This window comes from Eriocheir sinensis, chromosome 18 (genome assembly GCF_024679095.1).
Source record: "Eriocheir sinensis breed Jianghai 21 chromosome 18, ASM2467909v1, whole genome shotgun sequence".
NCBI lineage: Eukaryota > Metazoa > Arthropoda > Malacostraca > Decapoda > Varunidae > Eriocheir > Eriocheir sinensis.
The window spans coordinates 21,467,596-21,483,610 of NC_066526.1; the positions used below are offsets into that span (position 1 = coordinate 21,467,596).

Genomic DNA, 16,015 nt, shown 5'->3' on the forward strand with positions numbered 1-16,015 from the left:
TGTCTGTGTGTGTGTGTGTGTGTGTGTGTGTGTGTGTGTGTGTGAAAGAGAGAGAGAGAGAGAGAGAGAGAGAGAGAGAGAGAGAGAGAGAGAGAGAGCATCACTTAGACGGATGCTGTGCACGAGAAAGATTTTTTTTTGCATGAGAAAAAGAAAGCAACTCATTGTCAAGGGGTCATTTCTCTCTCTCTCTCTCTCTCTCTCTCTCTCTCTCTCTCTCTCTCTCTAATATGTATTTCACTGCTTGAAGAGTCACTAATTATAAATGACACCTGACCTCATTACTACTTTCACCTCTCTCTCTCTCTCTCTCTCTCTCTCTCTCTCTCTCTCTCTCTCTCTCTCTCTCTCTCTCTCTCTCTCTCTCTCTCTCTCTCGTTAGAGAGAGAGAGAGAGAGAGAGAGAGAGAGAGAGAGAGAGAGAGAGAGAGAGAGAGAGAGAGAGAGAGAGAGAGAGAGAGAGAGAGAGAGAGAGAGAGAGAGAGAGAGATTTACAAAAAAATTACATAGAAAATCAGACCACACAGACCCCATGGTCCAGACAAGGTGGTCTGTCCTTTAACCTAAGTGATTCTACATTAATCAGATGGCTCCAAAACTTTGCATTTTTACTCTAGTTAATACTATGTTGAAGGAAACGTCTTTCGAGCTTGTTTTTAAAGGAGTCAATCGTGTTACACTGGACCACTGCAGGTGGGAGCTTATTCCATCCTCGCACTACAACGTTGGTGAAGAAAAATTTGATGGAGTCTGAATTTGCTTGTCTACATTTAAGTTTTGTCCCATTATTCCTCGTTCGCAAAGTGTCATCAATTACAAACAGTTTTGATTTATCCACACTCGTAAATCCATTAAGTATTTTAAAACATTCGATCAGTTTTCCTCGGAGGTGACGTTTCTCAAGAGAGAATATGTTAAGGGTGGAAAGCTTCTCGTCGTAGGGTTTGTTGTGCAAGGAAGGGACCATTTTTGTTGCCCGACGTTGAACACCTTCAATAAATAAAAACCCACACTGGCAGACGATAGAGTTAGATTTTTAACCAGTTCAATGCGTCAAGGACCTGGGTGTCAAAATCGCGTCAAACCTCAAATTCTCACAGGAATGCATTAATGCAGCAAATAGAGCGAACGACAGAGTTATATTTGTGGTTAAAAATATAACTCTATCGTCTGCCAGTGTGGGTTTTTATTTATACATCAAGAAATCACATCAGTGTGATTAGCCGCTCGAACACCTTCTAATTTAGCAATGTCCTTTGCATGGTGGGGAGACCAAAACTGTACCGCATATTCCAATAGGGGTCTGACTAAACTACTGTAGAGCGGAAGTATAACATCTTTATTTTTTAATAAAAAGTTTCTTTTAATGAAGCCCAACATTCTGTTCGCTCTATTTGCTGCATTAATGCATTGCTGTGATAATTTGAGGTTTGACACAAATTTGACGCCCAGGTCCTTGACGCACTGAACCCTTTTGAGTTTGACGCCGCGCATTTCGTAATCGAACTTTTTATTTCTTGTTCCAACTTGAAAGACCTGGCACTTGTCTACATTGAAAGGCATCTCCCATCTATCAGACCAAGCTGAAATTTTATGCGAACCCTCTTGGAGGCCTTGTCTGTCTTCGTCAGTGAGAACCGAGTTACCATCCTTTGTGTCGTCTGCAAATTTACTAATGAGATTATTGATTCCAACATCCACATCATTGATGTAAATAATGAAGAGCATTGGGTCAAGAACCCAGCCCTGAGGGACCCCACTAGTGACAGACACCATCTCTGAGTTAAATCCGTCGATCACCACTATTTGTCTGTTGCTCAACCAATTCGCGATCCATAACTTGACCGTCAATACCTAGTTGCCTTTTAATTTATAAAGAAATTTATGATGTGGAACTTTATCAAACGCTTTCTGGAAATCAAGATAGTCTACGTCCAGTGATTTGGTTACGTCATAAACTGAGAAGAGGTCGTTATAAAAGGTCAATAAGTTTGATAGGTAGGATCATTTGTTACGAAAGCCGTGTTGTGAATCCCCAATTAATGAGTGGCTTTCAAGGTAACTCACAATTTTGTCTCTAATTATGCTCTCGAGTAGCTTGCCTACAACTAAAATCAGACTAATGGACCTGTAATTACCTGGTATTTTTTTGTCTCCTTTCTTAAAAATCGGTGTTACGTTAGCCTTTTTCCAATCCGAAGGGACGAGAGAGAGAGAGAGAGAGAGAGAGAGAGAGAGAGAGAGAGAGAGAGAGACGTCCTTTTAAACCGTTAATCTGTTCTCTCATCCCATAGACGGTTAGTTTGTTGTCAGGATGATGTACACACACACACACACACACACACACACACACACACACACACACGGAGGTAAGTCTTATTTATTACATTACAGTTGCTCTCTATCTATCTATCCATCTATCTATTTATCTATCTATCTATCTAGTACACCATCATCATTCATTTTTCAACAGCAATTCACTTTTTCTTCCTTCTTCTGTTTTCCTTCATTTTCTTTCTTTAACTCATCTATTTTTTTTCTACAACCATTTAACAGCAACTCAAATTTCTTATAAATATTCGATTCCATTCGCTAATTTTCTCGACCTCGTTTCTTTTATTCTTTTTATTTCGTCTATACTTTCCAAGCGTTTTAAATTCTCACATACTCTATATTTTTCTTGGTGTGTGTGTGTGTGTGTGTGTGTGTGTGTGTGTGTGTGTGTGTGTGTGTGTGTGTGTGTGATGCTCTGTTTATCACTGGCCATGACCTGTTAATGATCTGTTTGTATCTGTTTGTGTGTTTGTTTCCTTCTTGTCAATAGGGCTGCAGAGTGTATGAGTGTACGTGTGTTTGTATGTGCGTATGAGTGTATGTAAATATGTTTGTTTGCTTGTATGTTCTTTTCCTGCCCTTATATACTGACGCTGACCTTAATTATCTGTTTGTATTTACTTGTTTACTCTTACCAATGGGGCTGTGAAGTGTATGTATGTATGTATGCGTGTATAAGAACATAAGAACGTAAGGAGTCTGCAAGAGGCCGGTTGGCCTATATAAGGCAGCTCCTGTACACTCAACCCCACCTTACCTCACCATCCATAGCTTTATCTAACCTCTTCTTGAATGTATCTACGGTATTGGCACCCACAACATGGCTCCCAAGCCTGTTCCATTCGTCCACCACTCTACTGGTGAACCAATTCTTGCCTATGTCTTTGTTGAATCTGAATTTGTCTAACTTAAAACTATTGCCACGCGTCCTACCTGGCTCTTTTACTCTCAAAATCTTATTGACATCCCCTTTATTAAAGCCCTTCATCCATTTATAGACTTCGATCAAGTCTCCTCGGAACCTTCGCCTTTCTAGAGAGTGTAGATTTAAATGCTTCAGCCTGTCTTCATAAGGCAAGTTTCTCACCCCCTGAATCATCTTTGTCATCCTCCTCTGTACAGATTCTAACATCTTGATATCCATTCTATAGTAGGGGGACCAGAACTTAACTGCATAATCGAGATGAGGTCTAACTAGTGCTAAGTAAAGTTTGAGGATGACGTCAGCGCTCCTATTGTTTACGCTCCTTGAGATGTAACCCAGTACTCTGTTGGCCCGATTTTTAGTCTGAATGCATTGAGCCCAAGGGCGGAGGTCAGCGCTCACTAGGACTCCTAAGTCTCTCTCACGCCCAGACCTGCTTAGAGGAATGTCATTTAAGGAGTACTTGTGTGAGGGGTTATTCCTACCTACACTCAAAATGCTACACTTCCCGACATTGAATTCCATCTGCCACTTCCCCGCCCAATCATATAGTCTGTCAAGCTCATCCTGGAGAACGGTAGCGTCCCTGTCTGATTGGATTACTCTACCGATCTTGGTATCATCTGCGAACTTACTGACATCACTACTAATTCCTGTGTCCAAGTCATTGATGTAAATAATAAAAAGCAGAGGACCCAGCACCGACCCTTGAGGGACTCCACTCGTAACACTGCCCCATTAAGATTTTTTACCATTGATTTGCACTCTCTGCTTCCTATCACTAAGCCACGCCTGATCCAGTTCAAAACTTTCCCATCTTCGCCGTGAGCCTGTAATTTTAGTAATAGCCGGTGATGAGGGAGAGAAAGATATGTATGTATGTATGTATGTATGTATGTATAAGACGTTTGTGTGTGGTTGTTGCACCTTTATTTTTTTACCTTGTGTTTTCATTCCACAAAGCGATGGGTAAACGTATGTATGTATGTTTGTATGTATGTATGTATGTATATATGTATGTATGTATGTATGTGTATGTATGTATGTGTGTATTTTTTACAATATAGGAAGCAACTCAAGATCAAAAGTATATAAATAAAAAAAATATTATGAACAAAAAAATACGCTAATCACTGCTAAACAGAAAGTATACACGAGTGGCCAAAATAGAGGTAATGTATGTATGCACGTATGTGTGTATGTATGTGAGTGTGTGTATACGTGTGTGTTACTTCATTTTTCTCCTCTTTTCTGTTTATCTCGTGTTCTATTTCCACATATCAACGGATGAACGCTTTTAGGCGGTATGTATATGTGTGTGTGTGTGTGTGTGTGTGTGTGTGTGTGTGTGTGTGTGTGTGTATGAGTGAGTGTGCGTGTACGTGTGTTACTTTTTTTTTCTTTTTTTCTGTTTATCTCGTGTTCTCGTTCCACATATCGACGGGTGAACGCTTCTGGGCCGCGGGCAAACACACACACACACACACACACACACACACACACACACACACACACACACACACACACACACACACAAACATACAGGCCTTCGCGATCAGCTGGTGGAGCGCGGAGAGACGTCATGATCAGCTGTTGTGGTGTAAACAAATGACGTAAAATTAAACAGGGGTGGGATTCCTTTCCATGAGGGGGGGGAGGGAGGAAAATAAGGGGGATCATGTCTTGTTTTGTTTTATTCTTTGTTTCTTTCTTCTTGTTTGGATTGTTTCCTTTTTTCTTTCATTATTTCGTCTCTTCTTGTGCTTGATCTTTTATTTTTTCTACCTCTGCTTCTTCTGTTAAGTTTATTTTCTTGTTTTTTTTCTGTTCTCTTCGTTTCGTTTATTTCCGCTTCTTCTTCGTTGTTATTTTCTTGTTTTTTCTCTTCAGTTTCTGAGGTTCTTCTCTTTAATCCTTCCCTGCAAGCCACTCCTGTGGTAAACGGATTGATTAAATCACTGAACGCAGGCAGCCTAGTAATGAGCCAACAGGCTTTCTGCTGCCTGCTAGTCCATGTTTCCATGTTTCCTCCTCCTCCCTCTCTTCCTCCTCTATGCATGCTGTCAAAAGGTAAATGAGATTTCATGGATCAGATCTCGTGTATGTATGGCGAAGGCTGTTCAAATAAGGTGTGTGTGTGTGTGTGTGTGTGTGTGTGTGTGTGTGTGTGTGTGTGTGTGTGTTTATTGATTGGTGTTTGCAGTTTTGTTGTCTTATGTACACTTATCACAGTCTGTTAATTATGTGAGGTAACAAACTATCATTACCTTTACAATGCACCTGAATTTTTTTTTAATTCTCTCTACCTATCTATCTCTATCTTTCTTTACCGTATCTTTTGTTCCCCTATACGGTTTTCGGCATGTATTTATTTTTATCTATTCTATTATTTTTTTTTTTGTAGCTTTCATTTATTTCTGTGAAGTTCTCAAGCACAGTTTTCTTCCTTTTTTCCTCCCTGGTTTATATTATACTTTATTTCATCGTTTTCCTTCACAATTTTCAATTTTGTAAGTTTCTCGCCTCTGCAGTGTCTTTTTTGTATATTATTTCCTCTTTTATTTTATTTTGGTTTATTTTTCCCATGATATTTTCCTCGCGTCCCTACAGTATATCTTTTTTTTTATTGTTTTATTCAGAATTTTGTTTTAGCAAGTCCCGTCCACCCTGCAGTTATTTTTTTCTTTTATTTCTTTTTGTTTTCCTTCATTGTACATCTTCCCTCACCAGTCATCTTTCTTTTCCTCTGTTTTTTTTTCATTGTGTAACATCATTGTATTTCATCCCAGTCTATCATTCTTTCATCTTTCAGTCTCTTCCTTCATTGCACCTTCATCTCAACTTATCATTCTTTCCTTATTTCAATCTCTTCTTTCACTGCACAGCAGTGCAGTGCATCTTCCCTTTTATCTTTCTTTCCTTATTTCATTCCCTTCCTCCACTGCACTTCATCTTCGGCTCCTTCGGCTCAAGATTTTTTTACCCCTTTTGTCTGTATTATTTTGTTCCCGGCCGCGGCTGACCCAACGTTGATTACCGCCGTTAAGTCTTGACGGCACGCGGCCCCGACCATTAAAAGCTGGGAAATACTAACTGTCCACTGCACACACAACACACCCACTCACACACATGGGGGAGGGGGGTTGGGAGGAACATTGGGGTAGAGAGGGAGAGAAGAAAGGAAAGGAAGGGTTATATAGATGGATGTGGTTGTCTTTCTCTGTCTTTTTATCTCTTTCTGTTTCTTTCTGTGTGTGTTTGTGTGTCTCAGTGTTTGTGTGTTCCTTTGTTTGTTTGTGTTTTTGTCTGGGTGTGTCTATGTTTGTGTGTTTAAGGGAGATGGAAAGGAAAACAAGGGAAGAAAAGGGAGAGAAAAGAGGGATTAGGGGATAGTGTTTCTCTTTTCTCTCTCATTCCTTCTTTCGTTCTTTATCTATCTTTCCTTCTCCCCCTCTCTCTCCCTCCTTCACTCCCTCCCTTCCTCTCCCCCCTCTTTCCCTCTCCCCCTCTCTCCCCGTCCCTCTTCCCCTCTCTCCCCCTCCCTCCCTCCCGCCCCCGCCTCGTCAATGGGTGTGAAAGAGGCTGTCACGGCCGTTACTTCACATAGGTAACAGACAGGTGTGTTGCCGCCCCTCAGGTGTGCCGACGCTCCTTAATTATCATGGCGTAGCAATATCAGGTGCATTCCCAACCCTTACCTGTCTTTAGTAGCACAGGTTCTTCCATCCACCCCCCCGTTTCCCATCCCCCCCATCCTTGTATTCTTGTATGTTACCTGTCCACATTCCTTGCTAGTTGGTTTATACAGTGCTGCAGGTAATGGTGTATGGTTGTCTGTCATTTTCATTATCATTATTATTATTATTATTATTATTATTATTATTATTATTATTATTATCGTTATTCTTATCATTTTTATTATTATCTCTCGTTTATTGTTCGTTATAGTGACAAAGGTACTGAGGTTACGTTTGTTTGTTTTTTCATCATCATCATCATCACCTTTATTATCACCATCGTTTTATTATCATTATTATTATGCCTCGTTCATTGGTTTATACTCTACTCTATAATATATACGGTAGCAGTGCAATGATGTATCTTTGTTTGCTTCTCATCATCTTCATCATTGTTATCATCATCGTCTTCATAATCATTAGCCATTATTTATTTTTCTTCCTAGATGTTCAATACTTTTTTTGTTTACCGCGTCTAATATTGTTTACGCGGTTTACCTGTGCACTTCTCACTAATTATCCCGCGCAGGTAACAACGCATAAAATCACACCTGTATTTCCCTTGCTAATTAACAAAAGCAGGTAGCAATTTAATTTATGTCGCCTAACGCGTGTAATACTGTCCGTTTTCCTATCCTTTTCTCACTAATTATTCAGCGCAGGTAACAACACATGAAATCACACCTGTATTCCCCTTGCTAATTAACATAAACAGGTAGCAGTGTAATTTATCACTTTTCGCGGTCACTCTGTTCACTAATTACCAGGTAGTACAGGTAAGAACACAGGTGCTGGCGCCTCACCTGTCTACCTCGTCAATTATATAAGACACGTAGCAGCTCAGGTAACAGCGGCCCACATGAGTCCTACCGGTCTCTTGATTAATGTCCAGCACACCTTTGTACGTTGAGTCATGGTGTAACACAGGTAGCTGATCTAATAACAGCACAATACCTGTCTCTGAATGGTCTGCTGACGTATGTAGCTATTTTAAGCAGGTGACAGCTTAGGTGAAAGCGAAACACCTGTCGCCTGCGTCATAACGGGCTGGGGCAGACCACCAGGCACTCCAAGAAAGCCTACCGGCACAATAGGCAGAACGTAATGCATGGCTGTGGAGAAGCATCAGAACATTCTCGTTTTTCAATTTGCTTTTTATTTCATTTTCTCTTTGGAATCAAATATTTCAATTTATGAGAGGAGTCAGATGTCTCAATATATGAAAGAAATTAGACATCTTAAATAAGAACCCGTTGAGTATTACGAGTATAAATATATGTAATCGAAAGTAAAATAATGTAATATGAAATGAAATTGAAAAATCCATAGATGTATAATGTAATAGAAAATGTATAATGTAAGAGTAAAAATAGATGAATTAACGTAAAGTGGTTTAAGAAAGAAGTTAATTACCACTAATATTTCCGCTTCGATAAGAGTACTACAAGAAGAAGAAAAAAAAATGAAAATGAAAATGGAAAAGAAAAAAGAAAAGAAAAAGAAAAAAAAATGAAGAAAAAGAAGAAAACAACAACAACAACAACAACAACAACAACACATATGACCCTATAGTATACCAAGATCCCTCAGTTAGTTCAGTATGTCGAAGGTTTAGTGTGTCGGTCAGAGCCTCGACTTCATTACTACTGACGTCCCCTTCGCCGCCACCAGACAACAGAAGATCCCCTCGGCAGCCTCTCGGGGACACGCTTGGCTTCATCTCCCCAACGAGGCTGCTCCATCATCACCGCCATTGTCATTATTTGTGTCCCCCGATGCGGGTGGATGGCTGGGCGGACACTAGTTTATGGAGGGGGGAGGGAGGAAGGGGGGAGAGTTGGTTGCCAGGTGTTTGTGTGTGTGGAGTGTTGGGGGGGTGAGGTGAGATGGGGATAGAGAGGGAGAGGGCAGGATGTAATGGGAAAGAATGGAAGGGAGAGGAAGGAGAGGAGCGCGGGAAGAGCATGAGTGAGTAAGAAAGAAGAGCGAGGGATAGGAAGAGAAGGATGAGGTAAGTAGGAGAGAAGGAATAGGAAGAGTGGGGAAGAGAGAAGGGAGGGAGAAGGGGAGGAGGGGAAGGGATAGGGAGGGAAGGTGGGGAATAGAGAAAGGGAAATAAATGGGGGAATTCTTTATCTTAAATTTCTAGGTATACTTTGTCTAACACACACACACACACACACACACACACACACACACACACACACACACACACACACACACACACACACACACACACACACACACACACACATGTATGTCAGAAGTACATTCTTGCGGTTGTGTAGTCATTGGATAACACTATTTTGAACGTGTGTGTGTGTGTGTGTGTGTGTGTGTGTGTGTGTGAAAGAACTAGAGGTAAGCTCACGTGCCTTGCATTTAACACACACACACACACACACACACACACACACACACACACCTACGCATGGCCTATCATACGGTAATTCCCCAAGCAATCATATGATCTAACTGACTCACTAAATCAACTCCACTCTTACTTAACCACCTGAACCGACCAAAATATTCACTAATTAATCGGCTTACCTTTTACCTGTCTATTCATCCACCTCATTCACCCACCTGTTCGCTTTTCTTACCTGTAATCATCCTCTTGTACCTTCTCTCCTTATATACCCCCATTTAGTTGCCTTTCCATCTCTTTTCCACCTGCAATCTACCTGTTATATACCATTCCACATTGCCTATACATTTACTTGCCTACCTATCCACATTCCCTCCACTCCTACCTATTATTCCACCTTTCTTTCATCTATAATTTTCACCTTTCATTCTTCGCAGCTTCCATTTGTCTACCTTTTTATATATTATTCTTCCTTGTCTGTACCTTTAACTGTCTACCTTTCCAATTTCCTTCCCCTCCAGTTATCTATGTACTATTCCACCTTTCCTTATACCCGTAACTATCTACCTGTCAGTCTGTGCAGCCTCCACTTCTCCACTTTATATACCATCAATTTCTAACTGTCAATCCTTCCACTCTCCTTCCACTCCAGTCCACCCGTCTTACACCTTTAATCATCTACCCTTCAATGTGTCTACTGTTTACATATCATCCACTTACAACTGTCTACCTCTCCACTCTTCACCCCCTCTACTCACCAACCATTCCACATTTCTCACCTATATTTATCTACCTTTCAATTTGTCTACTGTTTAATACCAGTCCACTTCTAACTATCTACCTCTCCACTCTCCATCCCCTCTACTCAGCTACCATTCCACCTCACTGATACCTGCAATCATCTACCTTTTAATCCGTCTACCAGTCCACTTCTAACTGTCTACCTCTCCACTCTTCATCCCCTCCAGTCACCTACCATTTCACCTCTCTCATACCTGTAATTGTCTACCTTTCAGAGCGCCACCTCCGCCCTCTGCATGCGCATACTGTGCAGTCAACCCTTTGTCTAGTCACGCAGCCTCACGCAAGCACAGGTGGGGCGGCAAAGGCAGGTAAGACAAGCTGCGTTCATTGATTGGCAGGAATTGACTCAAGTAGCGGCGGAGGAACACGGGTGGGAGGGATGAAGGGAGGGAGAGAAAGAGGAAGGAGAGAGAGAGAGAGGAGGGGGGATGATGATGTCTGAGGTAACTGCAATCTTTAGAAGGGCCTGTTATGTTGTTTTAGTTGTTTTTGTCATTGTTGTTGTTGTTGTTGTTCTCTTTCTCTCTCTTATTTATTGCTGGGTTGGGTTCGGTGTGTGTGTGTGTGTGTGTGTGTGTGTGTGTGTGTGTGTGTGTAGTAGTAGTAGTAGTAGTAGTAGTAGTAGTATAGTAATAGTAATAATAATAATAATAATAATAATAATAATAATAGTAATAGTAATAGTAATAGTAATAGTAATAGTAGTAGTAGTTGTAGTAGTAGTAGTAGTAGTAGTAGTAGTAGTAACATGTGCTTTACCAACCCATTAAGTACCCTCACCATCACGCCCATATATGCATAGTGACGAAGGTGATGGTGATAATGACGGAAGTAATGCGAGCAGTGGTGGTGGTGGTGGGAGGTGTTGAGTCTAGCGGTACTTGGATCAGTATGTCAGTGGTGGCGGTGATGGTGGTGGTGGTGGTGGGGGTGGGGGGGGTGATACGTGAGGTAAAGATTGTGTGTGTGTGTGTGTGTGTGTGTGTGTGTGTGTGTGTGTGTGTGTGTGTGTGTGTGTGTGTGTGTGTGTGTGTGTGTGTGTGTGTTATAGCTCTCCTCCTTTACTATCTTCGTACCCTTTCTCCTACTCTCTTTTCTTTCCCTTTCTTCCTCCTCTGCTTGTTATTTTCCTTCGTAATGCTTTTCTTCTTTTACACACTACGTTCCTTTCATCTGTTTTCTTCTCCCATTGCTTAATTAACTTTATTTATTCCTATCTTCTTTTCCTGCGTTCCTCTTTTGTTTTATTATTTTATGCTTGTTTTCTTCCCTTTTTTCCTCTCCTCCCTCCATTCTTCGTTATTTTTGTCCTATATTATTTGTTTTCCGTTTTCTTCCTTTACTCTTTCCTCGTTTTTTTCCAGCTTTCTTCTCTTATTTCTCCCTTCCTTCTGTTCTTCCACATTATTTATACTTCGCTTTCCTCCTTTCCACCCTCCAACCTTCTTTCTTTGCTTAATAAACTTGATCGTGATAAATTTAACAGAAAATAATTTCGTGATAATGTTTTCGGAAATCTTTTGCTCTTCTCATTTTCCTAGTTTTTTTGTTTGTTTTGTTTTTTTGTTGGTTTTAATGTTGGTAATGGTATTGGTGTTGGTTTTGGTGTCGGTGTTGGTATTGGTATTGACATTGATGTGTGTGTGTGTGTGTGTGTGTGTGTGTGTGTGTGTGTGTGTGTGTGTGTGTGTGTGTGTGTGTATGTGTGTGTACTCGTTTTTTTTCCATTCTTTTCCTTCTGTTTTTTTTTTACATTCTCTCTCTCTCTCTCTCTCTCTCTCTCTCTCTCTCTCTCTCTCTCTCTCTCTCTCTCTCTCTCTCTCTCTCTCTCTCTCTCTCTCTCTCTCACACACACACACAAACAGCCTCTTCTGCCTCTGTACGTATGTCTGTGTGTGTACGTTCGTGTGTGCGTAATGATCTATTTAGGCAACATCCATGACTCACACACCTGCCATACAAACAAACAAACAAACAAACAAACACTTGAATTGAGGTTATGTCATTCACACACACACACACACACACACACACACACACACACACACACACACAGAGGGAAGGCGTATTTATAGACACAGACAGACAGGAAGAAAGAAAGGAGTAGAATGAATTACCACATCCTCAATTTTCCATGTGTGTGTGTGTGTGTGTGTGTGTGTGTGTGTGTGTGTGTGTGTGTGTGTGTATCTTTTTTACAGTTTTTTATTTTCTCATATTTGTGTCGCGCCCCCTCCCTCCCTCTCTCTCTCTCTCTCTCTCTCTCTCTCTCTCTCTCTCTCTCTCTCTCTCTCTCTCTCTCTCTCTCTCTCTCTCTCTCTCTCTCTCTCTCTCTCTCTCTCTCTCTCTCTCTCTCTCTCTCTCTCTCTCTCTCTCTCTTTTTATCTAAACTGACAATCTGTAGTACACAACATATTTATTTTTGTCGACGACACTTTATGCGATCGTTCGTAACGAGAAGCATGTGTTTCACTGTGCACTTTTCAGGGCTTAAACTGTCACTTTTTCTTGTGCATTATTTCAAAAGCCAATTACACTTGTTTACTGTGTATTTAGCATCACTAGTGGTGTGGGGCATGTTCTTCGCCACCTGCGAGCAGCCACTTTTACCTGCTGGGTGGACATTTCCCTCACTATTGGCCCTGCTGCCGTGAACGTGTTCCACAGGCGGGACACCCTGGAGGTGAAGGTCCTCTGGTGCTGGCTGGCGCGTGACCTTGGCACCCCGACCTGCTCGTCTCTCTCTCTCTCTCTCTCTCTCTCTCTCTCTCTCTCTCTCTCTCTCTCTCTCTCTCTCTCTCTCTCTCTCTCTCTCTCTCTCTCTCTCTCTCTCTCTCTCTCTCTCTCTCTCTCTCTCTCTCTCTCTCTCTCTCTCTCTCTCTCTCTCTCTCTCTCTCTCTCTCTCTATCTATCTATCTATCTATATTTATCTCCCATTTTGATTCTGGTAGTAGTAGTAGTAGTAGTAGTAGTAGGAGTAGTAAGAGTAGTAGTAATAGTAGTAGTAATAGTAGAAGTAGTTATTATTATTATTATTATTATTATTATTATTATTATTATTATTATTATTATTATTATTATTATTATTATTATTATTATTATTATTATTATTATTATTATTATTATTATTATTAGCAGTAGTAGTAGTAGGAGTAGTAGTAGCAGCAGTAGTAGTAGTAGTAGCAGCAGCAGTAGCAACAGGTGGGGTCTTCAGTGTAATTAAGTAACGGGTATTTTGGGCCATTTGTATCTTACCTGCCTGATGCTGTAGCCTCCCATCTGTCCCGAACATCATGTGTGTGTGTGCGTGTGCGTGTGTCTGTCTGTCTGTCTGTATGTCTGTCTGTATGTATGTATGTATGTATGTATATTTGTATGAACTCTAGCATCTCTCATCTTCCGGTAATCTTGGTGATGCTGTGACCCGCTGTTTCAGCATCGAGAGAGACCAAACAGAACGATTTACGAAGCCAGAACAGAATCTAGCGTGAAGAACACCGGCGCTCAAATATATATCAATCATTCATTACCCGTAGATTTAGCAATATCGAGGGGGAGGGGGCTCTGAGTCTGTGCCTGTTACTTATCTGCTATTCAACTTCCTTTAGTTATTTTGAGTCTTGTGTATAGGGGCGGTGATGAGTAATGTTTATATTTCAGCGCTTTTTTGAGTGTGCTTCTCCCAGTTTTAAAGCAAAAATTAATTATCTTTAAAAATACAAATAAACCGCTAGAGAGAAGAGAGGAAAGGAAAAAATCAAGACACCTCTCCACCCTAAATTGGTAACGAATAGAGGTGGAAGGGGGCGAGGTAGAAAGGGGCAGGGCGGGGCGTGGAGAAGCGGTCTTTTTTTTATACTTGTTGTCATGTGTGTGCGATAATGATTTCAATGTACGATAGTTTGTCCTTCTGTACGATGTGCGATGTTATACTTGCGTTGATGCGATATTTTTTTCTTCACCTACCCCCCCCCTCCCCCCCTATTCTTTCTCCTCCCTTATCTCCTCTTTCTTCTATAATTCTACTTCACATTTTTTCTTTCTTCATGTTTTTTTGTTGTTTATTTATTTTTCATTTCATATTCCCTTCTTTCTCTTCTTGCTTATCTTCTTTTTCCCGTCTTCCCCTTCCTCTTCACATCTTTCCCTCTTTTCCTTCACTCATTTTCCCTCTTTCTTCCTCTTTCCTTCTTTCTTATCTTATTTTCTCCCTTCCTGCCTCATCCCTTTCTTGTTTTCTTTCCCCCCTTTCTTCCTTACTCTTTCCTTTTTTTTCTAATCTTATTCCCCTTTTTTCCCCCCCTTCTTTTTTTATTTTTTTTTTCATTCTTTCGCAACACAAACACGCTTACCATCAATAAAAGTTTTCGTGACACAATAAAACAATGAAAATGAGGAGGAAACACCTATACAAAAGTGATTCATGGGTAGTCTAAATCCGTTTCTACTACACACACACACACACACACACACACACACACACACACACACACACACATATGCAAACAATCAAAGGAACTAACCAACACAAACACCGAAACACACAAACACACAAACACACGTACCTTCTTCCCTTCAGAGTCCAGCTTTCGTGACTGCTCCGTCGACGGGTCAGCCCGTAGCTCCTCTTGGAAGGCCAGACCCAGCTGTTCCATTAGTCCGCTGAAGGTTAGGTCACGCCCCTCCACCCCGTCGACCTTCCTGGCGTGGGGCATGACGAAGGGGCCGCTGGGGGACGAGGAGGCCGAGGCAAGCAGCGAGGAAGAGTACGGGAGGTGGCTGAGGTCCTTCGCTTCATATCTCTCTCCCTTATAGAAGTTTTCAATCACCTCGAAGCCTTGGGAGACGCACGCCAGCATTCCCAGGACGATTATAACACACGGGGGAAGCATTTCTAACGTGGGGGTGTGGAGGCACGTAAGGGAGTATGCGTGAACGCGCGTGGGTGGGTGTCTCAAGTGTATGTGTGTGTGAGGGAGATTGGAGGAGCTAGCGGCGTATATCCTTCCTCCCTGGCGGCTCGCTGCCTACTGGTGCCTCAAGCTGCTTCTTCAGGTCGTAGAGTCACTCAGTCAGCGCCTTACTTTGCCGCCTCCATGACTGGCACGTGTGTGTGTGTGTGTGTGTGTGTGTGTGTGTGTGTGTGTGTGTGTGTGTGTGTGCGGCCTTGCGAACTAGGGCACTCGTGTGAATCCGCTAAATGTATGAGTTTGAAACAGATGAAAAAACATCTCTAGTATGCTCGCTTCAGACAGTGATTGATATATATCCATCAAGAGGCGCCCGGCCGCGGTGCTCAACCCAGTTACCTTGATCGTTCAGGCAGTTTATTAGGGTCACATTCTTAAACATTTCCGGCGCCCAAGCACACACATTTGGCTTGGCTTTCATAGGAGTCTCGGGCATTTCCGGGGTAGTTTTATGACCCTTCTGGTAGTCTGACCCTTCTGCTGTACCATGAACCTAAACAAAGCACTCATTAGAACCCGACTGATCTCCTTTTTGGCCTTTGGAAATAGTTGATGTGAGGGGCGGAAGCGTCTGATGATACCGACCTTAGTCACAACGGGTAATCTCCTACAGGTGTCATAGGATGCTCAGTTACCGTGACAATGCAATAGCAATAATAATCACCTGTCCGCCTGTGATTGCTACCTGTCACCTGTGTATCTTGTCCAGGAGTCATACCTTGAAACCACTTTTTAGGCGGTTTGATTGACATTTGCAAATTATAGTGATCTGGAGAGCAATGTTAATGTTGTTTTTACGGTAAGGAAGACTAGACAAAAGGAAAGGAAAACAAAAATAAACATGATTCGCTACTCCACTCCCTCCTCCCCTAAAAAAA

General features: G+C 41.7%; 1 protein-coding gene and 1 long non-coding RNA gene across 2 annotated transcripts in view; one reads left to right on the forward strand and one right to left on the reverse strand.

Moving 5' to 3' along the window:
• LOC127000442 (uncharacterized) overlaps nucleotides 1–10,476 on the forward strand; it is a 37,507-nt gene extending 27,031 nt beyond the window's left edge. Inside the window, exon 4 of the long non-coding RNA XR_007754038.1 lies at nucleotides 10,380–10,476. This is a non-coding gene — a long non-coding RNA (uncharacterized LOC127000442). The remainder of the gene's footprint in view (nucleotides 1–10,379) is intronic.
• The window catches only part of LOC127000441 (uncharacterized), a 44,079-nt gene extending 28,894 nt beyond the window's left edge, over nucleotides 1–15,185 (reverse strand). The window contains exon 1 of the mRNA XM_050864165.1: nucleotides 14,733–15,185. Coding sequence (XP_050720122.1) covers nucleotides 14,733–15,059 — 327 coding nt within the window. The 5' untranslated portion in view covers nucleotides 15,060–15,185. The remainder of the gene's footprint in view (nucleotides 1–14,732) is intronic.
• Nucleotides 15,186–16,015: the final 830 nt, after the last annotated feature.